Source organism: Mauremys mutica, chromosome 9, assembly GCF_020497125.1.
Source record: "Mauremys mutica isolate MM-2020 ecotype Southern chromosome 9, ASM2049712v1, whole genome shotgun sequence".
NCBI lineage: Eukaryota > Metazoa > Chordata > Testudines > Geoemydidae > Mauremys > Mauremys mutica.
Window position 1 is genome coordinate 104,126,798 of NC_059080.1, and position 24,418 is coordinate 104,151,215.

General features: G+C 54.7%; 1 protein-coding gene across 1 annotated transcript in view; it reads right to left on the reverse strand.

Moving 5' to 3' along the window:
• XXYLT1 (xyloside xylosyltransferase 1) overlaps positions 1 to 24,418 on the reverse strand; it is a 91,484-nt gene that overhangs the window by 49,864 nt on the left and 17,202 nt on the right. The window contains exon 2 of the mRNA XM_045030200.1: positions 10,875 to 11,022. Within this exon, the coding sequence (XP_044886135.1) occupies positions 10,875 to 11,022 (148 nt within the window). The remainder of the gene's footprint in view (positions 1 to 10,874; positions 11,023 to 24,418) is intronic.

A 24,418-nucleotide genomic window follows, 5' to 3' on the forward strand; every position in this document is an offset into this window, starting at 1 on the left:
GGAAAAGAAGATCGATTTTTGAGCCAGTTAATGATGCACGTTTCCCTTTAACCAACTTCTGATGTTTGTCTCTTCATTGGTACAGCGTGTGACACAGGAATAAGGCACCCACAAACCAGCCCAAACGGCCTGCATGGGCTGCCAGGCTTCAGTCAGCAGTGAAAGCCCAGGGGGAAGTTACAAGGAACAAAAAACAGTGGGCAGTAGGAAATAAATGGCCTGTTATTTAAAGGTGCTGAGACCCCCCCAGCTCCTAGTGCCTTCCCCAGGAGTTAGGGGAGCTCAGCGCTGTCCCACCTCAGGCTCCTAGGGTTGAAATTTTTGGCCCAAGTCTCTTTAGAGATGAAAATGTAACTGATGCACTGATCACTGGTAGTGCCAGTGTCTGGTGTCAGCAGTGGCCTTGTACTGATGCAGGCAGAGATTTCTGGACTGAGTTGTGCCCAAGCTTCTGCTACAGAAGTGAACGCGCCAAACAGCCTGAACAGCTGTTTCCTACCTGCCAGTGCACATACCCGAGTCCCACCTGAACAAGCTAAACACTTGCAAAAGAGGACAGGCCTGTGTCCACAGAAATACACCAGCAGAGGACGTCCTGCTTTGAATGCATGCTGTGCCTTGTAACAGGCTGTTTTCTTGCCACCTCATCTTACAATATGCCTCCTGGATCCCACTACATTGTCCTGTCTTCTGAGCTAAGCTGAACATTTGCTTGAAGCCTGGAACTCGGTGACATGTTCCCACGGTCTGCAATCTACAGGGAGCTCTCCACATCACGCCTACGAGGCTGAAGGAGCACATTACTCAGCACTAATTGTCAGCTGCTGGCAGAGTCAGTCAGACAGCAAAGGAGTGACTGGGATGGTATCCTCTACTGCGCCCTCCTCCAAGGAACCCACCTCTTCTCACTCCGGGTGGGAGAAAGACATAGAATCATAGAAGATTAGGGTTGGAAGAGACCTCACGAGGTCATCTAGTCCAACCCCCTGTTCAAAGTGTCCTTTGCAAGCAGGAAGCTTTGCACACCTCTGGAGAGGTGTTATTTCACCTTGACACCACCCTTAACTTGGCAATATCCTCAACACTCTGAACTTCCCACGTTCTCTCGCCGGGCAAGTCTCCCCAGTGCAAAATCAACCATTGTATTGAAAAAAGGTGTGTGAGCCCAAACCAGAGTCTAAGAGTTACGCAAGTTATACTACTGCATACAGTGGCCCAGATCCTCCATCCGTTTAAATCAGATTTACTCCACTGAAGTGAGAAATGTAAGGGCTTGTCTACACTTAAAACTAGTGTTGTCAAGTGATTTAAAAAATTAATCGCGATTAATCACTCTGTTACACAATAATAGAATACCATTTATTTAAATATTTTTGGATGTTTTCTACATTTTCAAATATATTGATTTCAGTTACAACACAGAATACAAAGTGTACAGTGCTCACTTTATATTTATTACAAATATTTGCATGGTAAAAAACAAAAGAAATAGTAACTTTCAATTCACCTAATACAAGTACTGTAGTGCAATCTCTTTATCATGAAAGTTGAACTTACAAATGTAGAATTATGTACAAAAAAGAACTGCATTCAAAATTAAAAAATGTAAAGCTTTAGAGCCTACAAGTCCACTCAGTCCTACTTCTTGATCAGCCAATTGCTCAGACAAACAAGTTTGTTTACATTTGCAGGAGATAATGTTGCCCTCTTCTTGTTTACAGTGTCACCTGAAAGTGAGAACAGGCGTTCACATGGCACTGTTGTAGTCAGCGTCACAAAATATTTACGTGCCAAATGCGCTAAAGATTCACATGTCCCTTCATGCTTCAACCACCATTCCAGGGGACATGCATCCATGCTGAAGATGGGTTCTGATTGATAACAGTCCAAAGCAGCTTTCTTTTTTGGTGGTTTGGGTTCTGTAGTTTCTGTATCAGAGTGTGGCTCTTTTAAGACTTCTGAGACCATGCTCCACACCTTATGCCTCTCAGATTCTGAAAGGCACTTGATTCTTAAATCTTGGGTCGAGTGCTGTAGCTATCCTTAGAAATCTCACATTGGTGACTTCTTTGAATTTTGTCAAATTTGTCAAAGTGTTCTTAAAATGAACAACTTGTGCTGAGTCATCACCCGAGACTGCTATAACATGAAATATATTGCAGAATGCTGGCGAAACAGCTGGCATACAATTCTCCCCCAAGGAGTTCAGTCACAAATTTAATAAACACATTTTTTTAACTAGCGTCATCAGCATGGAAGTGTATCCTCTGGAATGGTGGCCGAAGCATGAAGGGGCATATGAATGTTTAGCATATCAGGCATGTAAATACCTTGCAATGCCAGCTACAAAAGTCCCATTCAAATGCCTGTTCTCACTTTCTAGTGACATTGTAAATAAGAAGAGAGCAGCTTTATCTCCTGTAAATGTAAACAAACTTATTTGTCTTAGCGATTGGCTGCACAAGAAGGGGGACTGAGTGGACTTGTTGGCTCTGAAGTTTGACATTGTTTTGGTTTTTAGTGCACTTATGTAACAAAAACGATTCTACATTGTAAATTGCACTTTCACCACAAAGAGACTGCATGACAGTACTTGTATGGGGTGAATTGAAAAATACTATTTCTTTTATCATTTTTACAGTGCAAATATTTATAATAAAAAATAATATACACTTTGATTTCAATTACAACACAGAATACAATAGATATGAAAATGTAGAAAAAATATCCAAAATATTTAATAAATTTCAATTGGTATTCTATTAACAGTGAGATTAAAACTGCGATTAATCGCGATTAATTTTTTTTGAGTTAATTGAGTGAGTTAACTGCAATTAATCGACAGACCTACGTAAAACACTACAATGGCACAGCTGCGCCACTGCAGTGCTTCAGTGTAGCCGCTACCTGTGCCGACAGGAGGGATTCTCCCATCAGCGTAAGTAATCCACCTCCTCGAGAGGCAGTAGCTAGGTCGACAGAAGAGTTCTCCTATCAACCACGCGCCATCTACACGGGGACTTAGATTGGCTTAACTACACCACTCTGGGCTATGGATTTTTCACACCCCTGACCGACATAGTTAAATCAAACTAATTTTCTAGTGTAGACCAGCCTTAGATAACAGAGCTTTTGATGTACACCAGCTGAGGAGCTGGCCCACGTGGTTTGCCTGCTTCACTATGCTTTGGTGGCTGCAGTTTTTATCCCTTACATTTTGCAATGAGGTCTCAGGAGAGCAGTGAAAATTAAACAACGAAATAGTAAATAAGATGCTATCCCAATCCAATACACACACGCACACACCGCCATGCCACCCCCACAAGCTGTTATTAAGTTTGCAAATCCAAGCACTCAAAGGTTAAGAAATGCCAGAATTATTCTGTCCCCTTGCTTTTGTGCATTACGATACAGCCTTTAACTACACAATCAGACTCTGCCAGGAGCGGCTCTAGGGATTTTGCCGCCCCAAGCACGGCAGGCAGGCTGCCTCCGGCGGTTTGCCTGCGGAGGGTCCGCTGGTCCCGCGGCTTCAGAGGACCTCCCAGCGGACCCTCCGCAGGCACACCGCCGAGGGCAGCCTGCCTGCCGCCCCCCGCGGCTTGCTGCCCCAAGCACACGCTTGGCGTGCTGGGGCCTGGAGCCGCCCCTGGACTCCGCCCCCCTCCCTGGGCCGCTCTCATTCAGTGCACTGAATTGAGCAAAGCCCAGAGGTGAAACAATGATTGGAGACAGCTTGCAATCTGGTGAAATCTGAATGGATTTACATGGGACTTGCAAAAGGCACCTCATTGGCCCTAGGACTGTTCCGCAATCATGGTTCGAAGACCTGCTGCAAACCAAGGAGGTACAAGAGCTCTTTGAAAATGACTGGAAGATTTCTCACAATTGAAAAGGCTAGGCAATGTAGATGTGATGGGTTTGTACCCCATCCAAGAGGCAAGAGCCCATGGACGATGGTTAAAAGCCCCAGACTTCACACTGGGTGCGAAGGGAACTCTGGAGCAAACTCAGTCACTGCTGTTGGAGGTACTGGTGCAGCTCCTGGTTGTGATGCTGCAGGGCAGGGAGTGAGCCCAGAGCCTGGCCCAGCCCTGTAAATCACCACCGGCACTGCACAGACACCTGGGGCAGTAAATCTGACCATGCTGCGAACGAAGCATCAATCAGCTTCACTAGCAGCTTCTGAAACAAAGTTAAACTCATTAAACTGTCAAATGTCTTTTTAAAAATACTGGGCATCGAGCCAGCCCCTGTAAAACACTGTTAGACTGACAGGCAAACAGGTCTCTATGAGAACCTGGAGCCAGGACTGCAACCCCCAAGTCATGCGTGTCAGCCGAGAACGTGCATTTCACATGAAGTAGCTTCAGACTCCCCTGCGACAGGGCGATATGGAGATCCTGAGCACGTCAAGCCATAGAATAAAGAAACCAGGACAGTGTCTAAGTGATGCAGACCATAATAATACTGCTATTCGCATTCAGAGTACGTCCTACACCTCCAAAACCGTAACAAGAACTTAATGGAAAAGTGGCTCCAGCAAACGTCTTTCCTGGCCTGCTGCTTACAAGTGACTCAGCCCAGACCCCACCTGAGTCACCCCCTGCCAGGTGTGAAGAGAGAGCTCCCTTCCACCCGCAGTGCAATGACGGTGCACACGCACACTCGCACCACGCTGACATCAGCAGTCGCCTGGGATGAGACGCACCGAGTCTGGGCCAGGCTGATTAGGGCTGAACACCTGAAAGACGCGATGCCCCGTATACTGGGCCTCTCTCGGAGGTGTAAACCTGAGGCCGCGGGCACGGTCTCAGCCTCCACGACAGCAGTATCAGCGCTGCCCAGTGTTGAGAGGACCAGGCGCTCGGCCTGTACTGAGGGGCAACAGGCCCATAGTCTTTCTCCCTCAGAGTCGCATTCTCAGGCCTCTCCAGTGTCCCGCACTGCGAGGGCCGTCACCACTTTAGTCCCAGCGTTCCCTGGCGTGCTGGGTGTCTCCCCCCACCCCTTCGCCACAGGGCAGACGAAGGGGTGAATCGATCCCAGTGTCCTGCTGGCAGAGGGCTGCTCCCGCCAGCAGCCGAAGGCAGAACCAGACCCAGCGGCAGGAAGCTGAAGCTAGACAACTGACTAGAAACAAGAGGGTTTACCCCTGGGTTTACCCAATTCCCCAGGGCTGCGGTGGATTCGCCACTAGTGAGCTCTTTCCATCAACAGTGGGAGTCTTTCTGAGAGCTCGGCTGGAGCTCAGCATGGGAATCCCTGGCTGGATCAGACTGGCCCCTCCTCCCGGTCCCCCTCGCTATGCTAGCTGAGAGGGGTGGAAAGCAGGAGGACCAAACTGCGGAGCTACCATGGTGGGGGAGAGATATTCACACAGCGCAAAAGAACCCTCAGCAATTCATGTGTCCGCTGCTCATCCTGGGTCCGCATCCCACACTTGGGCCTTGGCGGGCAGACAGACGTGCGCCCTCAGGCCCAGGGACATCCCATCCCCAGCTCCGGCACCAGAGGGAGGGGAGGGCCTCGCACCCCCCAGCAGCGCTACAGAAGAGCACTGGGCGTTACGCCAGGGCCGGCCTGGCTGGGTGCCCCAGGACCCACAACCTGCTCCACAACCTGCACTGCTTGTCCAGCAAGTGCCCTTCAAGGGCTTTTATGATTCACAACCTGAGTGACTGGCCCATGCTGCCTGCTTCAGGCCCACGCGGGGAATCTGCAGAGCTGGAGCTGCAACCCTGCTGCTGCGGGGCCCACTGCCCGGGATCCCCACCACCCAGCGGGGCCTGCTCTCAGGCCATGACAACTCGGCTCCTGCTTGGGCTGAACGGTCCTGGACTGGAAGCTTGTTCCTGCCCCGGGAGCTCCTTGGGCTAGTGGCACTATGTAGAAGTGTCATCCCCAGAGGCCTCCCAAGAGTTTCCAGAGGCAAAGCAACCTATTGGGGCTCCCTGGCCAGGAGAAGTACATCTACTCGTCATGGAAACAGGTTACCCACCTGCCGCATGGGGACTCGGGCCGGCGGAACAAGCTACGTTCTGCATGTGCTCCTGACACCTGGGTGCTGCACATGCACAGGCAAAGAGACTGCACTGGCAACTGGCCCTGGGTCTTTGGAGGCACCCTTGGTCCCCAGCGCCCTACTGACCCCTCTGCTCTCAAAGCCAGCACGACGGTGAGCCTCCCAGCCAGGAGCCAACTGCGTTTAAATGGTCACAAAGCCCTCGTGTGTCCCTCTGGATCGGACACAAGGCACGTGACTCCCGGCACAGAAAGGCTGCCCGGTGCTGGTCTGCAGAGAGAGGCCAGAACCAGCCGTGCTCCTTTGCCCGAGAGGGGCGGTGGGACACAGCCCCGTTTACACCAGCCTGGCCCCTCTCTGGCGAGAGCCTGCCCCAACCCCGGTCTCTGCTCATCCCTGCGCTCAGCTGAGGAGCTGCATATGGAAGGCCACTCCCTTCATTAAAGCAGAGATCAGCTCAGGCTGAGGCACCGTTCTCCAGCCAGGGTAAGCAACGAGAGCAGTGTCATAAACGCACTGCCACCTGGAGCTTCCACGCTTCTCCTCACGGCAGCAGCAACAACAGACCCCAGATCCTCCTGCTGCCAAAGCACCTCAACATCTGAACTAAAGCAGACACTCCCTTAGCATTCTGCAACACAGGGCCCATGACACACAGCTGGCAGTTCTGATTCTGCCCAGGACAGGGTAGTGGTGCATGCTTGGTAGCCAGTTCACTACAACAGTGTCAACACAAAAGAGTTTCAGTCTCCATAGGAGCATAAGAACGGCCACACTGGGTCAGACCAATGGCCCATCTAGTCCAGCATCCTGTCTGCCAACAGTGGCCAATGCCAGGTGCCCCAGAGGGAATGAACAGAACAGGGCAAGTATTGAGTGATCCATCATCTGTCGTCCATTCCCAGCTTTTGACAGTGAGAGGCTAGGGACACCCAGAGCATGGGGCTGCACCCCTGCCCATCCTGGCTACTAGCCATTGATGGACCTGTCCTCCATGAACTTAGCTAGTTCTTTTTTGAATCCTGTTATAGTTTTGGCCTTTGCAACATTCCCTGGCAACAAGTTTCTCAGGTTGACAGTGCGGTGTGTGAAGAAGTACTTCCTTATGTCTGTTTTGAACCTGCTGCTTATTAATTTCCTTGGGTGACCCCTAGTTCTTGTGTTATGAGGAGTAGTAAATAACACTTCCTGATTTACTTTCTCCACACCAGCCATGATTTTATAGACCTCTATCATATCCCCCCTCAGTCATCTCTTTTCCAAACTGAAAAGTCTCCGTCTTAATCTCTCCTTAAACGGAAGCAGTTCCATGCCCCTAATCATTTTTGTTGCCCTTCTCTGTACCTTTTCCAATTCCAATATATCTTTTCTGAGATGTGGCGACCACATCTGCACGCAGTGTGCAAGGTGTGGGGGTGCCATGGATTTATATACACACATTATGATAGTTTCCGATTTATTGTCTATCGCTTTTCTAGAGATTCCTAACGTTCGAGTAACTTCTCTGACTGACGCTATACAGCTCAGCAAATGTTTTCAGAGAACTATCCACAGTGACTCCAAGATCTTTCTTTAGTGGTAACAGCTAATTTAGACCCCATCATTTTATATGTATAGCTGGGATTATGTTTTCCAATGTGCATTACTTTGCATTTATCAACATTGAATTTCATCTGCCATTTTGCTGGCCAGTCACCCAGGTTTGTGAGATCCCTTTGTAGCTCTTCTCAAACAGCTTTGGACTTAACTATCTTGAGTAATTTTGTATCATCTGCAAATTTTGCCACCTCACTGTTTACCCCTTTTTCCAGATCGTTTATGACTATGTTGAACAGCACTGGTCCCAGTACAGATCCCTGGGGGACACCACTCTTTACCTCTCTCCATTCAGAAAACTGACCATTTATTCCTACCCTAGCTGTCTGGCATGTTGGTCCATTCTGCACATGACATGCGGCCTGTTCCTCACCTTTCCTTGTTCCCTGCATGCCTCTGCCCACCCCAGCATCACCTGACCACTCCCTCCATCTGGGGATCACTCAGAACAATAGGGACACTGCGTTGTGAAACTCTGCACTGGAGCCAGCAGCTCAAACCACACTCCGAGCGCCGACAGAACCTGCGTGTTTCAGAGCCTTTCCGACAAGGTTTCCAAGAATGTGACTGTCTCCAGTCTGCGCTTTTCCTTCTCTTTTGTTAATGGCAAGTGACAAATCATTGCTAGCTGACCAAGATGCCCACAGGAAGGAGACTCGGGCTTCAGGAACGTGACAAGTGACTGACATGTCTGGCCACCAAGACATTGCCCTTTGCATTTCACTCCCACCTCTGCGAGGGAGACGGTGCTCGCAGTTTGCCAAGCTGCATGAAGCACGCAGGCAGGATTTAGGATGGGTGGAGGCCTGCAGGCTCAAGTGGCTCTGCCTCATCCTTGGAGGGTAAGTGCCAGCTTCACAGGAAGCCGGTGATGCAAACCAAAGTAAGAAGCCAATTTCAGAGTGACAAGAATTCACAAATGGGAACCATTACCACGGAGCCCATTCCAAAGGGCCTACAATCCCATGCAGCCAATGGTCCATAATGAGAGCACCGTACCCTTCCTACAGGAACCAAGCCAGGAGAGCCAAGCACACTGTCTGGCACTCGGCCACTGCGGCAGGGAAACCTTCCAATCAGAGTCCTGGCACAGCTCCAGTGCCTGGGAGGAGGGGGCAAGGAAGGTTGCAGTCAGTTCACCTACAGTAGGGTACAAAATCAGCCACCGTGCGACGGACTTCCCCTAGTGCTGTCCTGATCCCTGAATTCAACAAATACTCAAAGGCTGCTGTGAAAACCATCTCTGGGGTTTGGGATTGCAGCATTCCAAGCCAAACTGAGGCTTCCTGGAGGGCAGGTGGGATGTACCAGCTTCTCAGATGGAGGAGGACAAAGCAGGTGGGAAGAAACACAAGAGAGCAGCCTGCGGGGCTGTAAAAAAGCTGGTCTTTGCTGGTTTGGAAATTAACGAGTATCAGGGACAGATTCCTGAACTCAGCCCCCACCCACTGTCCTGTTCTGCCCCACACTGGGTGCCTGGCCAGGCCAATCCAGATTCTGTAACCACACTGGGTATTACATAGATTCACTTTATCTGGGTGACTGTTCAGTGAATAGAAAGCCCACCACAAAATAACCCAAGACAGCCTCTTTCTTCCAAAAATCCTCCCCCCCCACACCCCATTCTGCATGCCTCCTGGTGCCAGTGGGTTCAGACCTGCACCAGGAAGGTCTTGGGTCACCCTCCTGCCTGACGCTATGACCCTCCTCCAGAAGGCTGCGTTGAAAGGACGGCCCAAAAAACAAAGGAAGGATGCCAGCGTCTGCTCCATTTCCTCCTTGTCTGGAAAATAACAACTGCTCATATAACTCCCGGCACTGCAAGATACACTGTGGGCTCAGGCAAGCCACCCCCTCTTGTTAACTCAGCTATACTGGGCTTTATGGCCAAACAGAAACTTCCCTGAGCGTATTTCAGAGCCCCTGGCTTACAGCCGATCATTCACAACAGGTACGTGGACACTGCAATCAGAGGCGTGACTGCAGCACAAGCAGACATACCCGAGACAGCTTTGGTCTAGGCAGCGAAGCCACAGCAGCAGCTGGTGTACACCCCGACCCAGGACATGTGCGCCAGCAGCTGCTGCCAGGTGATTTGGATCACAGGGGAATTGAGTGTCCAAATCCCTTAGACAGCTTTGGACACCTCAGCCCTGCTCTAGTAGAATAAAGCTTCCCCATGAGAAGCCCTGGGAGCTCTGTCCCTGGGAACACTGGCTAGCCAGGACCACCCCGCACTGGCAGGCAGTTGGGCTAGACGACCTAACAGGGCCTTTCCCGTCACCGATGCAAATGTTGATTCCCAGCTCCCTGTTCTAACCACTGCAGCGCATTCCCCACCATAGCCAAACGCAGCCCAATGGCCCAGCTCAGCAGGACACTGCCGTGTGTGCTGAACTGCGAGGGGAGAGCAGCCCCCCTGAAGCCAGCGGGCTCCTCACATGCAGGTACCTTGCTGAATCAGGGATGCAAAATGCTATGAAGGCCCCAAAACACCCACATGGTCTGTGATCATCAAATTCTGACCCAAACATTCATTAATGCGTCAACAACTCAGCCACTCTCCCAGGTCCGGCCCCTGCTGAGAGGAACAGGAGTCTTAGCAGGAAGGGAGGACACAGCAGGGACACAGCGAGTTACAGGCTGAGCCTATAGAGAAGATGGGTCCCAGGAGAACTACCCACAGGCTGCAGAGGAAGGAAAAGGCTGCAGCTAACTGAGCCAAGCCTCTTTTCCAGGGCTGCTTTGTTTTCCTGTAGATTTATTGCTGTCCCCTGGTTCCACAATAATGCAGAGAGCGAGGCATGATAAGGGGAGATAAAGACAAAATCAATGACCATCAATCAACAGAGTTTTCCGATGGGAAAGGAATGCACTAATCAATACCCTGCTCTGCTCCCACCGTCTGCTCACATGGAGCCAGCCAGACAGGGGCCATCAGCTACCACAAACGTGCTGTGTCCCCATCTGCTCGCCAGCCAAGGGCAGGGGATGGACAAGCAGGAAGTTAACGCAGCTGGAGAGGTTAAGATATTGTCGGAAGCAGAGACGGGGCCAGGGCAGCCTCCTGCTCCGTACTTTTTTGCAGCTCAGGGCTGCTTGGATACTTTACTTCGGTTTCTTTCAGTGAGCTCCAGGCACACTACGGAGACTCAGACATAACACAGCAGCGTCCTGACATGCTGACTCAACCCGCAAGATCACCAGCGCTCTGAACACACACACGTCCCCGCCGCTGTCCCGGAACGCTCACCTGTGGGCATGATGCGGTGCATGGCCACCGACAGGAAGAAGATGGAGTCGCTGTAGTAGGACCCGGACCCAGCACTGAAGTGTTTCTGCATGGCCTCAACTACTGGAAAGAGCTGTTCTGTCAGCACGTCCACATCATGGAATATTACCTGGGGAGAGACACAAACCAGCACTGGGCTCACTGTGCGCAGCAGTCGATACCCCCCCATGTGCTGGGCACAGTCGCTGGTGCTTAACACTGAACCATGTCGATTATTTAGTTGAACTCCAGATGTGCTCAGAGCCCTCTGGGCTGGGCACTGCACACGCACAATAAGCGACCCTGACCCAAGGAGTTTATAATTTAAATAGATCAGACAGGGCAAGGGACAGTTTCTCTCCACTGTTCAGATGGGGAAACTGAGGCTCGCAGCAATTAAGTGATTTGCCAAAGGCCACAGAGGTAATCTGGGGCAGGGCCAGGAGCTGAACCCAGATCCCCGGAGCCCCAGCCCAATGCTTTGATCACAAGCCCAGCGTCCTTCTCTAACATTTCAGCCCAAGACTTCATGCAGGGAAGGACGGGCCACAGCACACTAACCAGCAAATAACGGAGGGTCCAACAGTTGCACTAGTAGGTGGTCAGAGCCTGTGGCACAGGCGGCTTCCTCGGGTTTCTGACACCGCTACGGATGCAGTGAGACCGTGCTGTGGGCCAATGGCCCGGACTTGCTCATATTTAAGCCAGTGGCAAACTCCCATCGATGTCAGTGGTTAGGGACCAGAAACTGTCGCCTCGGGAGATCTCACTGTAGCCACAGGTGATCAGCAGGGGCCTGATCCCACAAGGTGTTATTTGCACACCCTCACCTGCAAGTTCTCTGCAGCAGGGACTCTGCCTCCATCTATGTTTGCACCGTATCTAGCACATGGCGGGCACACCCCATAAATGCTAATAAACACCCACCACCATCATCTGCGAGAGCAATTCCCACCCAGATCAAAGGTAACACCTCACTTTTCCCAGGCTGATCTCTCAGTACGCTTTATATCTCCGTGACCCCGTATGACAGACTCTCCTGCTGCGCTAGTTTGCTGCCAGGGCTTGGACACTCATGAGGCCAAGGAGTGCAGCTGCTGCACGGTGCATTGAAAGAAACAAAAATAACTGCTCTCTGCTAGTGCTTCAGAGGGGCCCAGGACGCCTTGTGTATCTGTTTGCTGCTATGGTGCAGAGCAGAGGCTGGTTTAATACTGGACTGAACACCTCACGTCACAGACACTGCGCTCTCCCCTTCCCTTCCCAAGGCTGGTTTCTGTGGCTGGACATGCAGGGAGATTGTGAGCCCTGCACAGACAAGGCTGTGGCCTGCCACTTGTAAATACCATTTCGGCCCGGAACACTGGGACTCCCATGATGCTCTGTGGCATCCTGCTGTGTAGAGACCTCTTCCGAACGCATGCTGTTTAAAACCCTTCTTGCTGGTGACACACGACATAATTAAACAGATGCAAAAATAAAAATCTGGTTATTTTCATGAGCTACAGGAAACCAAAACAGCAATGCACCCATGTGCTGTACTGTCCTCTGAGAGGCTAGAGACTAAACAAACGAGGGCTAACGAAGGGGCTGCGCCAAGAGGAGCATGTGTTCCCAGATGTACTTCATCAGCCAGTAGCTACTGACATTTACAAGCCCCTAATTTATTTTGAGAAGCAACCTAAGTTGACACACAGTAACTTCTATGCAGTCCAATGTTCATTACCCAAATGCAATACTATGGGTTACTGAGTCATGCCAGATAACCAATGGAATGTTCAGGGTAATTAACAGACATCAGGAACATGACCCTGTTGCTGATAAGAGAGTTTGGGATCTCTGAGGCCTGGAGAATCAAGGTCACACTGTATTCTGCTGGAAAAGTTCTACCCGGACACTAGCTGTTCAGTAACGTTAAACACAGCCGAATCCAGAGAGCACAAAGGGTCTGTGCTCCGTGGCCCTTCTTTCCCAGACATTTCCCAGGCAGTATTGTCTCACTAAAACATCATCACTAGAAGAGCTGCAAATTCTAAACTAGACTCAGAGACCAAGCCTCAAACAGATTGACGGGTTTTACTTCAATCCATCAAACCAAGAGGTAATTCATCCATAAAAGGGAAAAGTCTCTGATACCCGGGAAACGCAGTAACTGACACCACCATCTTCCATTCTTCTGCAAGACCCATTATATAGCAGTGATGTCAGGGAAGAGCAGCAAGGTTTAGCTCTGCATACGGACCTTCCCTCCCTGTCGGCTGGTTTTATCTCGAAGCTGAAGTTTTATCTTGACTGTGGATGTTACCAATGAACAGCGAATAGGGAACTCACATCACAGGCTGGCAGCACTGCTGCCTAAAGACAGAAGAGAGTGGTCTGTTAACAGGGTACCAACTACTCCTTGAGTGCCCTCCAGGGCAGGGATCTTAGCAGCATTTAGGGTGACCAGACAGCAAATGTGAAAAATTGGGACAGCCGGTGGGGGGTAATAGGAGCCTATATAAGAAAAAGACCCAAAAATCGGGACTGTCCCTATAAAATCGGGACATCTGGTCACCCTAGCAGCATTCCCCTCTCCAAGCCTTGTCAGACACACATCAAGACTTCTCAGACACTGTCTACATTAGGAAAATGACTCGTGGTGGACAACAGCTGCCAGACACAGGTCACGTTCCTTGTGCAGAGTATGCTCTAGTCCCTGTGTCTACACACAGAATCATAGAATCTCAGGGTTGGAAAGGACCTCGGGAGGTCATCTAGTCCAACCCCCTGCTCAAAGCAGGACCAAACCCAACTAAATCATCCCAGCCAGGGCTTCATCAAGCCTGACTTAAACACCTCTAAGGAAGGAGATTCCACCACCTCCCTAGGGAACCCATTCCAGTGCTTCACCTCCCTACTAGTGAAGAAGTTTTTCCTAATATCCCACCTAAACCTCCCCCACTGCAACTTGAGACCATTACTCCTTGTTCTGTCATCGGGTACCACTGAGAACAGTCTAGATCCATCCTCTTTGGAACCCCCTTTCAGGTAGTTGAAAGCAGCTATCAAATCCCCCCTCATTCTTCTCTTCTGCAGACTAAACAATCCCAGTTCCCTCAGCCTCTCCTCATAAGTCATGTGCTCCAGCCCCCTAATCATTTTCGTTGCCCTCCACTGGACTCTTTCCAATTTATCCACATCCTTCTTGTAGTGTGGGGCCCAAAACTGGACACAGTACTCCAAATGAGGCCTCACCAGTGCTGAGTAGAGGGGAATGATCACATCCCTCGATCTGCTGGAAATGCCCCTACTTATACAAACCAAAATGCCATTAGCCTTCTTGGCAACAAGGGCACACTGTCGACTCATCTCCAGCTTCTCGTCCACTGTAACCCCTAGGTCCCTTTCTGCAGAACTGCTGCCTAGCCACTCGGTCCCCAGCCTGTAGCAGTGCCTGGGATTCTGCCGTCCCACGTGCACTGCTCTGGCTAACAGAGCTGTGAGCCTATTTAGGGAGAGCTTTAGAGCCACAAGAAGGGGCCACCTGCTTTACAACAGCCTCCATTGTTTCTGAGAGGTCTGAAGGCCGAAACCCCTCAGCTCTTTACGACAAGCCGAAGTTGTTGCTGGCTACCCGAGTGATCTCACCCCAACTCTAGCAGGAAACACCTTTGTTATGAACTAGAGGAAAACCAGGGAGAGTGGAGGAGCAGGAAGGGACAAGTGTGAAGCTGCCTCTGAATCTCAAACCATGCCGCCATTCTCCTGGGTGCAGCACTTCCCACACCGAGCCAAGATCCACAGGGCCCTCCTGACCTAATTAGCACCTGGCTATGCCCGAGCCTTGCTCAGTTACTCCAGCCCTGCCCCGGACACCCACTCTGCTCTGAGGGGTCCCTGGCTCTCACAGGGTTACAGGCTGCAGACAGCCCCAATGTCACAGCTTCACCGTGACCTGGCCAATGGAAGGACGTGACACCCGGCCCGTGAGATGAGGCAGCATGTCAGGGCAACGTGCTGCCACAAGCAGCTCTTTCCGCCTGCTCGTGCACGGAACAGACTGGGGCCTGGGCCTGCCACAGCAGATCAAAGCGATGGCCACCCACGAGACCTGCTGTCTCTGCACCAGCCTGCTCCTGAGCAGGGCTGCTGCCATCCCCACAGGCACGGTGCAATGCTGACTCTGGCGGTGGTGCTGTGGGAGAACTAATCCCTTCCTGAGCCCTGCAGCTGATACGCGTCGGCGCCCGGGGAGGGAGAGCGCCCCCCGCTGTCTGCGCCGGGGAGGGGGTGTCTCCTGGCAGAAGAGTGCTGAGGGCTGTGCACAGGAGGAGGAACAGAATGACTCTGCTCCGGCCTGGGCCGCGCCGTGCTGGGAGACAGGAGGGGTGAGGCTTTGGGAAGCTGTCACTTGGGCGGCACGTTACTGTGTCACTGAACAAAGGGGAGGCCGAGGCTTCCCCTGTACAGATCAGCTCTGCGGCATGCAGGGTGGATGCCCTGATGGGTGGGACGGCGCCGCACGGTCGGGGCTCTCCCCAGGGACAGGAGAGGGGACGGGATGCGCCCTAAAAGGTACAGCCAGCGCGACATTATATACTGGGGGGGGCAGGAATAAGGGGAGGCACCGGGGACGCTCCCCCCGCCATGCCAGCCCACAATGCTCATGGCATGGAGGAACACAGCCGCCAGAGGGTCACCAGCAGCACCCTCAGGTCCAGCCAGCAGGGGAGCAGGAGAACCCCCCCGTCCCTTTCTGCACTTCCAAGGGGCACGCCCACGAAGTGCAGAAAGGCTAGTGGTGGCAGCCGCGCAGCAGGGCTAGAGTTCTGCAGTGGCAGAGACCCCCTGTCCTCCAGGGGATCCTGGGGCTGGGGGTCAGGCCCATAGCCTGTTCCATACTCCATCCCCGGACAATGACAGAGGAGAAATCTCTGCCAGGTCTCCTCCCCACCAGCCCTTTCCCATGCAGCACCACCATCAGACCCCGCTGGGCGTACGTCCCGCCGGCAGAGCGAGCGCCCGCCGGGCGTACGTCCCGCCGGCAGAGCGAGCGCCCGCCGGGCGTACGTCCCGCCGGCAGAGCGAGCGCCCGCCGGGCGTACGTCCCGCTGGCAGAGAGCCCCCGCCCGCCGGGCGTACGGCCCGCTGGCAGAGAGCCCCCGCCCGCCGGGCGTACGGCCCGCTGGCAGAGAGCCCCCGCCCGCCGGGCGTACGTCCCGCTGGCAGAGCACGCGCCCGCCGGGCGTGCGGCCCGCTGGCGGAGAGCCCCCGCCCCGTTCCCGCTGGCAGAGCACGCGCCCGCCGGGCGTACGGCCCGCTGGCAGAGCACGCGCCCGCCGGGCGTACGGCCCGCTGGCAGAGAGCCCCCGCCTGCCGGGCGTACGGCCCGCTGGCAGAGAGCCCCCGCCCGCCGGGCGTAAATCCCGCTGGCAGAGCACGCGCCTGCTGGGCCGCCTCCCCCTGGCTGCTCACCGGAACAATCTGCCTTCACAGCAGCATCCTGGTCTCAGTGCGGTCAGCGCCAACCCCCCATTGACTCCTGGGGCTGGTGCTTGTCTCCCATACCTGAGCGCTAGCAACCCAGGAGTGAGAAGCTGCTGCTGCTGCACCAGTCTCCGCAGAGCACCAGCACGGCCGCTCTTCTCCCTATTCTGTGCTGTGCTGTGTCTTTAGAGACCCCAGCAGACTCGGAGCCCATTGTGCCAGGCCCTAGAGACAGTCCCTGCCCCACGGTCTACACAGGCCAGATGGACAAGAGCAGGCGAATCATCCCCTTGTGGCCTCTCTGCTTCCCTCCATCCCCAAGAGGAAGGCGAGAGCTGCTAAACCAGCACAGTCTCCCAATCACGTGGCGGAAGAACAGGAGACATTTACCTGGGCTGGACAAAGCACCAGAGACCACTCGATGCGGAATGACTCTGGGGCTTGGAGGATATGGACATGAGCTGGAGGAGTCCTCAGTCAGTCTTGATATGGGTTTGTCAGTCCCTACTTACTGTGAACAGAGACTGTCCTGCAGCAGCTCACCAGCCACCAGACCAATGACAATGATTGCACCAGAAGTCAACGGCAGATGGAAGCGGCATGTTCCCTTGCTCCCTCTGTTAACAAGATTATTAGCAATGACAAGCACTGAAGTGAATTAAACACTAACTAATTAGGGCACGCTCTGAAAGCACAAAGTCATCGCATCCATGAACTGCAGGCGCAGGGAGCTGATGCGAGATAATTCTGCAGCGTTGGGCAGTAAATCCCTCTTGTCCGTGGCTTCAGAGCACAGGACTTCAGGCAGCAGCAGGGAGCTTCTACAGATCCATGAACAACCCTGGAGCGTCACTGCTTTATGACTTGCGCAGGGCCCGCTCCCAATGTGGGAAGCCCTTGGATTCCACACACTAGCCTTGAAAAAACAAGGCTGCCATTATTATCGAGAAATAAACAACAAAAAAAGCCATTTGTACAGGACCTATAAAAACAATGGGCAAATTCAGGCCTTATGCATGGGCGAAACTCCCCGATGTTTAGAAGGGGGTGAATTTCACTCCCATTAAACACACTCCTCTGAATTCTGCACAGCGCAGCAGAGGTGCGCTGGGCACCAAGATCCATGCTCCGGCACGAACAGCGAGTCGAGGTGCAAAACCAGTAAGTGGACAAATGAAAGCAGCAGCGGAGTTAACGTCCGCTATGTTCCACACCTGGGGGGCACTCGATGACCTAGAGGGTTGGCCAGGGGCAGCCGGGGTTTTTCTGTCTAGCTTGCTGCTCTGATGGCAGACACCAAAGACATCACCCTCTAACAGCTGTTTGATGGTCCATGCAGAGTCTCAGCCCAGTTCCCAGGGTTCACAAAAGCAACACCCCAAGAGGCACTACGTGTCCCCTTTCTAGCCATCACAGCAGAGAGGCCAGCGACCAAATGACCCATCCCATCCCCATAGAAACAGTCCTTCCAGCTCAGGGCGCCTCACACTGGAAGGCTGGGGTGGAGGCAGCATGCACTGCTTCTGTCTAGACTGGAGTAAAATGCAGCACTTCCAAAGAGGCAGCATTGCCCAGTGGTTAGGGCAGAGGACTGTGAGCCAGAGGATCTGGGTTCTATTTCAGGTCCGACCAGAGACTCACTGTATTACCTACCCCATGCTGTGCCTGTCTGTAAAACAGAGATGAGAGTTCATCAAGCTCCGTGAAGAGCTTTGAGAGCTACAGGTGGAAATGCAACCGAAGGGCAGGCAATTGTTCAGCACATCCCATTCACTACAGGGACACAAATCCCTTTGCCTAATGCAGAGGTGGGCAAACTATGGCCCGCAGGACCGTCCTGCCCGGCCCCAGAGCTCCTGGCCCCAACCCCTCCCGTGCAGCCTCAGCTCGCTCGCTCCGCGGCCGGCGCAGCGCTCTGGGCGGCAGCGCTGTGAGCTCCTGGGGCAGCGCAGCGGCAGAGCCGGCCTGACCCGGTCTCTGTGCTGCACGGTGGTGGCGTGGCTGGCTCCAGCTGGGCGATGTGGCTGTACTGCTGAAAGCCACCGGTGCTCCAGGCAGCGCGGTAAGGGGGCAGGGAGCAAGGGGGGTTGGATAGAGGGCAGGGGAGTTCGAGGTGGTGGTCAGGGGTCGGGGGTGTGGATGGTGGTCGGGAGGAGGGAACAGGGGGTTGAATGGGGGCAGGGGTCCCGGGGGGCAGTCAGGAAGGAGGGAGGGTTGGATGGGGCAGCAGGGAGCAGTCAGGGGTTCTGGGGGAGGGGGAACAGTCAGGAAGGAGAGGGGGGTTAGATGGCGTGGTGGGGGGGCAGTCAGGGGCCAGGGAGAAGGGGTGGTTGGATGGGGCAGGGGTCCCGGGGGGCAGTCAGGAATGAGAGAAGGGTTGGATGGGGTGACAGGGGTCCAGGGGCGGTCAGGGGCCAGGGAGAAGGGGTGATTGGATGGGGCAGGCAGGGGCCAGGGAGAAGGGGTGGTTGGATGGGGCAGGGGTCCCGGGGGGGCAGTCAGGAATGAGAGAAGGATTGGATGGGGCGACAGGGGTCCAGGGGCGGTCAGGGGCCAGGGAGAAGGGGTGGTTGGATGGGGCAGGGGTCCCGGGGGGGGCTGTCAGGAAGGAGGGGGGGTTGGATGGGGCGACAGGGGTCCAGGGGTGGCCAGGGGCCAGGGAGAAGGGGTGGTTGGATGGGGCAGGGGTCCCGGGGGAGCTGTCAGGAAGGAGGGAGGGTTGGATGGGGCGACAGGGGTCCAGGGGCGGTCAGGGGCCAGGGAGAAGGGGTGATTGGATGGGGCTGTCAGGAAGGAGGGGGGGTTGGATGGGGCGACAGGGGTCCAGGGGTGGCCAGGGGCCAGGGAGAAGGGGTGGTTGGATGGGGCAGGGGTCCCGGGGGGGGGCTGTCAGGAAGGAGGGAGGGTTGGATGGGGCGACAGGGGTCCAGGGGTGGCCAGGTGACAGGGAGTGGGAGTGTGTGGATGGGGCAGGGGTCCCAGAGTGGATGTCAGTGAACGGGTGGGGGGAGGGGTTGTATGGGAGTCCCGGGGGACTGGGGGGCATAGATAGGAGGGGGGCTGGGACACAACCCCCTCCCCCCGGCCCTCCAATTTACAAAACCCGACGCTGCCCTCAGACCAAAAAGTTCCCCCCCCCCGGCCTAATGGAGAACGAGAACGAGGCGTTATTTTCCAGCTCGGAAGAGGCATTAATTAAATAACACTGCACTTGCTTTATTCTAACACTGCACTTCTCTGCCACTTGCCAGCTGAAGTTTTCCAACCAGTGTGTTCAGCCTCGCCAGGCCCTGCACTATCCGCTCCATTTTGCCGGGGAGGCTCATGCCCACGGCGCTAACGTGGCTTGCGGAGCTCGCACAGGGAGCCTGGCAGAGCTCGGAGGAGAACCCAGATCTCTGGCACTAAGCCCTGCGCCTGAACAACAAGGCAGAGCTTCAAATCTCCTGCAAAGCAAGATGCAGCCTGGGGCAGAGGCTGATTTCTGACAAGTAAACGTCACTTGGGCCAGGGAGAACGTAGGAACGGCAGATCGCTGAATCTCTACGTTGTGAGGCACTCGAGGCAGGCAGGGAAGTGACAGCTGGGGTGGTGGAATGGCTTGCCCTACCCCTCGGAGACGCTGTTATCTGTGAGGCTGGAGGAGCGCTCGGTGCGTGCAAGCTCTCCTCTCCTGTCCCACCGAGCTTGCAAGGACACAGTACCCTGCAAAGGCTGCGTGGGAGGCGAGAGGCTGATCCTCAGCAGCTGGTGCCACCTGGAGCCCTCGAGAGCGTCATAAAAAAGCAAACACTTCACAGCTCCGATTTGCCTTGGAACGTCCCAGGCTGCCTGGACACCAGTGAAACCGGAGCAGTGCCCGCATGCATCGCCTGCCACCTGCGTTCCCTCTCAGCTGCGTGGCCGCGCAGCAGCCTATCAAGGGCCTTGCAGGCGCTCCCGGCTGCGGCATGGAGACGCGCCCTCCCCCATGGAGGAACATGAGGGCCGTGGGGTTCCACCAGTGAATGTGAGAGGAGGCCTGCTGCTGGGCTGCGCACACGCATGGGCACCGAGCCCGGGTTGTGAGCAGGCTGGGACGTTTCCACGCACTCTGAGAACCTCCCAGCACTGGGGAAACAGAGCAACTGGCTTTTCTTTCTGCTCTTCTCTCTCGGGGCACGGGTGCCATTAAACCGGGACCCTCGCCTCTCACTTGGGCTCTGCAAGGGCCCCGGGAATGGGGGACAGCCCTGCTCCAGGCCACCAGGTCCCATACAGACCAGGTCAGCGACCAGTCGGCTTCGGGCAGTCACGTTCCCAGAGGAGGAGGGGTTGGGATTCTTAGGGGGGGGGGGAAGGAATAATTGGTTCAACTAATGCCATTGACCATTGAGTTTAAAAGCTGCTGCTGCTGCTGCTGCAGTGAATGGAGCAGACACACGAGAGGGGCTGGGAAATCAAACACGAGGGGAAGAAACCCAGGGGCTGCAGAGGGTGCTGAGCTGGCCCGCACCGAGCTAGAGGAAGGACGTGGTGCTGCGCGGAGGGGAGAGGGAGGAAAGGCTCCAGCCAAAGGGCTGGGGGGAGCCGGTGTCACACCTTAGTGCCCAGCACAGCAGAGGCCTGAGATGCAGCCGTGGGCTGGGCGTCAGAGCGCAGATCCCACCAGCACAAGGCTGCAGCAGGTCTCCAACAGAACCACGCACAGGAAACTTCCCAGGCCGTGCTATGGAGGGTGGGCCGGGGCAAGGAGAGCTCTCCTGGTCTGTGCACCTGCTTGGAACCAGGAGCACCTACCGTAATCCCCGTCTGGCTCTGAGCCTGCAGTTACAGCTCAGGCCAGGGAGGGGCGCTATCAAGCCGACAGTCACGGGTTGCAAGAGCCCTCGTCTCAAACGTTCATGATGGAGCAGCAGCTCGAGAACCCCCCCCATCAGAGCCCCCAGCGAACGCCAGCCCCCGAGAGCACATGGTCTATGTGCCGAGCCGGTCGGGCTGGGGGAGGGGGAGACGTGATAACTGGGCGTGCCCATGGGGCTGCGATCACAACTCGGCCCTGCCTGAGGCAATCCCACCAACCCAGAGATCGCCCTCAGCCCCGGGCTGCCCCCGCCTGCCTGGGAGCCGCTGCCTGGCACGGACGCTGGCTCACTGTGCCCGAGGTCCAGGGCTCCCCGCCCTGCCACAGAAGGGGAAGCTGCTGCTGCCTGAGTCAGTGTCCCACGTTACCTCTGCCCCTTTACCGCCACTTCCTCGTCATTAATAAAGCCATCAGCAGCGCTTCCGCCGCGCCGCCATGCTAACGAATCATGCTCTGGACAGTCCCTGATAAACGGCTCTGCATGCCGGGCCAGGGGCCAGGTGCACAGGGCCTGGGTGGAAAAGGGATTTCTGCGCCCCTCGGGGCTCACGCTCTGTCAAAACAAGCCAAGACCACCCAGCGCCACGCGCCAGGGTGGAGGCTGCTGCAGCCAGAGATGTGGAAACAAGCAGCAGAGCTTGGCCAGAAACAGAGCAAGAGGAATAGAACTGGGTTCAAGTGGCCCGGCACACAGGGCCAATGCGAGGACAGATGGGTCCGCTTCAGGCTGGCGCCAGCAGAGCCTCCCACTGGCGTCTGCGACTCCCCTCACACTCAGACGGGCTGGGTCAAAGAACCCTTCACCGGTGGGAGGATCCCTCCATGGAGCGTCTCCCGCCCATGGAGACGGGATGGGCCAGGACGTCCAGGTGTGGGGTGACCAGTGCCACAGAAACACAAACGCACCACAACAGATCCAGCCACGGCTGGTGCCCCAGAGAACTGCAGCAAGTAGGCCTCTCTGAGCAGGCTTTGAGGGTGTGGTGCTCGACACTGCACGGCCCGCTGCCAGGGCTCCCAAAGAGGGGAACTGAGCCAGCATTAGCAAAGCAGGGACGTCAGGTGAAGGGCTCCCCAGTGCAGAGATGGGCCTCCATGGATGGGGAGCGACGGGGACGGCAAGGTCCAGTATGCACTGCAAGGGAGGCCACATCAGCTCCACGACCCTCTGCCGCCATCTCACTGGACTCCTCTGCACAACATCACTAACTCAGAGACGCTGCACAAACAACGGAGAAATCCTTTATCCACGTTCCCCTTCCTCAGAGCATTTACTGCCCCAGGCGGCCTCTCACGGCCCAGAGAGCCCGGTTTTGTGGCCACCTGATCTCTGTGCACGGGGCTGTACCCAGGCCATGGGCACGGGGGTTCTATGATAGCCAGGGAAGATGCAGCACATCAGCATCTCGCTCCAGACAACTCGCTCTCATTCTAGAGCTAACGGCACCAGCACCAGGAGTCTCGGGACATCCGGTGACACCCCACCTTTTCAGGGAGCCTGAGCGAGGTCAGAGCACCATCATCCTAGGAACCAAAGTCCAGAGCCCTGACCTAGAGAGGGCGCTCGTGAGTCAGTCAGACACACAGCACTAGGGCTGTGGGAGCAGAAGAGTCCTGGAGAGGCTGGCCAGCCGCAGACACTGCCACAGACACGGTTAGAGTTTCACAATGAGCCCAATTAATCAGGGGCATGGTGGATTCTCCATCACTTGGAGTCATTACCCACGCTCAGCCAGGAGGCGGGCCTGGGGGGTTCTCTGGCCCATGGGAAGCAGGGATCAGAGTGACTGTAAGGGTCCCCCCTTTCTGGCCTTAACATCTATTCACCCTGCCCGACTGCCAACAGTGGGACCAGGCCTGAGCTCTAGCACTAAATGGCAAAGCCTGGCTGCACAAAGATCAGCAGAGGAGGGAGGCAGGAAAACTCTCCACAAGCGTTTGAGGGGGAATGAGCACTGAGGGCCTGAGTCATGAGTAACACCGCACCCTCAGCAGCCTCCCTCGGCAGGAGAGGGGACTCGGGGACTTGGGCATGACAAGGGGCGTGATGAGGAGTCACTGGGCAAGTCATGCCTGACCAACCTGATTGGCTTCTATGATGAGATAACTGGCCCTGGGGAAAGCAGTGGACGTGATACACCTTAGCTTTAGCAAAGCTTTTGAGATGGTCTCCCACAGTATTCTTGCCAGCAAGTTAAATAAGTATGGATTAGATGGATAAATTGTTGGGCTCAAAGGGTAGTGATCAACCGCTCGATGTCTAGTTGGCAGCCGATATCAAGCCGAGTGCCCCAGGGGTCCGTCCTGGGGCCGGTTTTGTTCAACATCTTCATTAATGATCTGGATGATGGGATGGATTTCACCCTCAGCAAGTTCGCAGATGACACTAAGCTGGGGGGAGAGGTAGATACGCTGGAGGGTGGGGATAAGGTCCAGAGTGACCTAGATAAATTGGAGGATTTGGCCAAAAGAAATCTGATGAGGTTCAACAAGGACAAGTGCAGAGTCCTGCACTTAGGAAGGAAGAATCCCAGGCACTGCTACAGGCTGGGGACCGACTGGCTAAGCAGCAGTTCTGCAGAAAAGGACCTAGGGGTTACAGTGGACGAGAAGCTGGAGATGAGTCAGCAGTGTGCCCTTGTTGCCAAGAAGGCCAATGGCATTTTGGGCTGTATAAGTAGGGGCATTTCCAGCAGATCAAGGGAAGTGATCATTCCCCTCTATTCGGCACTGGTGAGGCCATAACTGGAGTACTGCGTCCAGTTTTGGTCCCCCCGCTACAGAAGGGATTAGGACAAATTGGAAAGAGTCCAGCAGAGGGCAACAAAAATGATTAGGGGGCTGGAGCACATGACTTACGAGGAGAGGCTGAGGGAACTGGGCTTATTTAGTCTGCAGAAGAGAAGAGTGAGGGGGGATTTGATAGTAGCCTTCAACCACCTGAAGGGGGTTTCCAAAGAGGATGGAGCTCGGCTGTTCTCAGTGGTAGCAGATGACAGAACAAGGAGCAATGGTCTCAGGTTGCAGTGGGGGAGGTTTAGGTTGGATATTAGGAAACACTATTTCACTAGGAGGGTGGTGAAGCACTGGAATGGGTTACCCTGGGAGGTGGTGGAATCTCCTTCCTTAGAGGTTTTTAAGGCCCGGCTTGACAAAGCCCTGGCTGGGATGATTTAGTTGGGTTTGGTCCGGCTTTGAGCAGGGGGTGGGACTA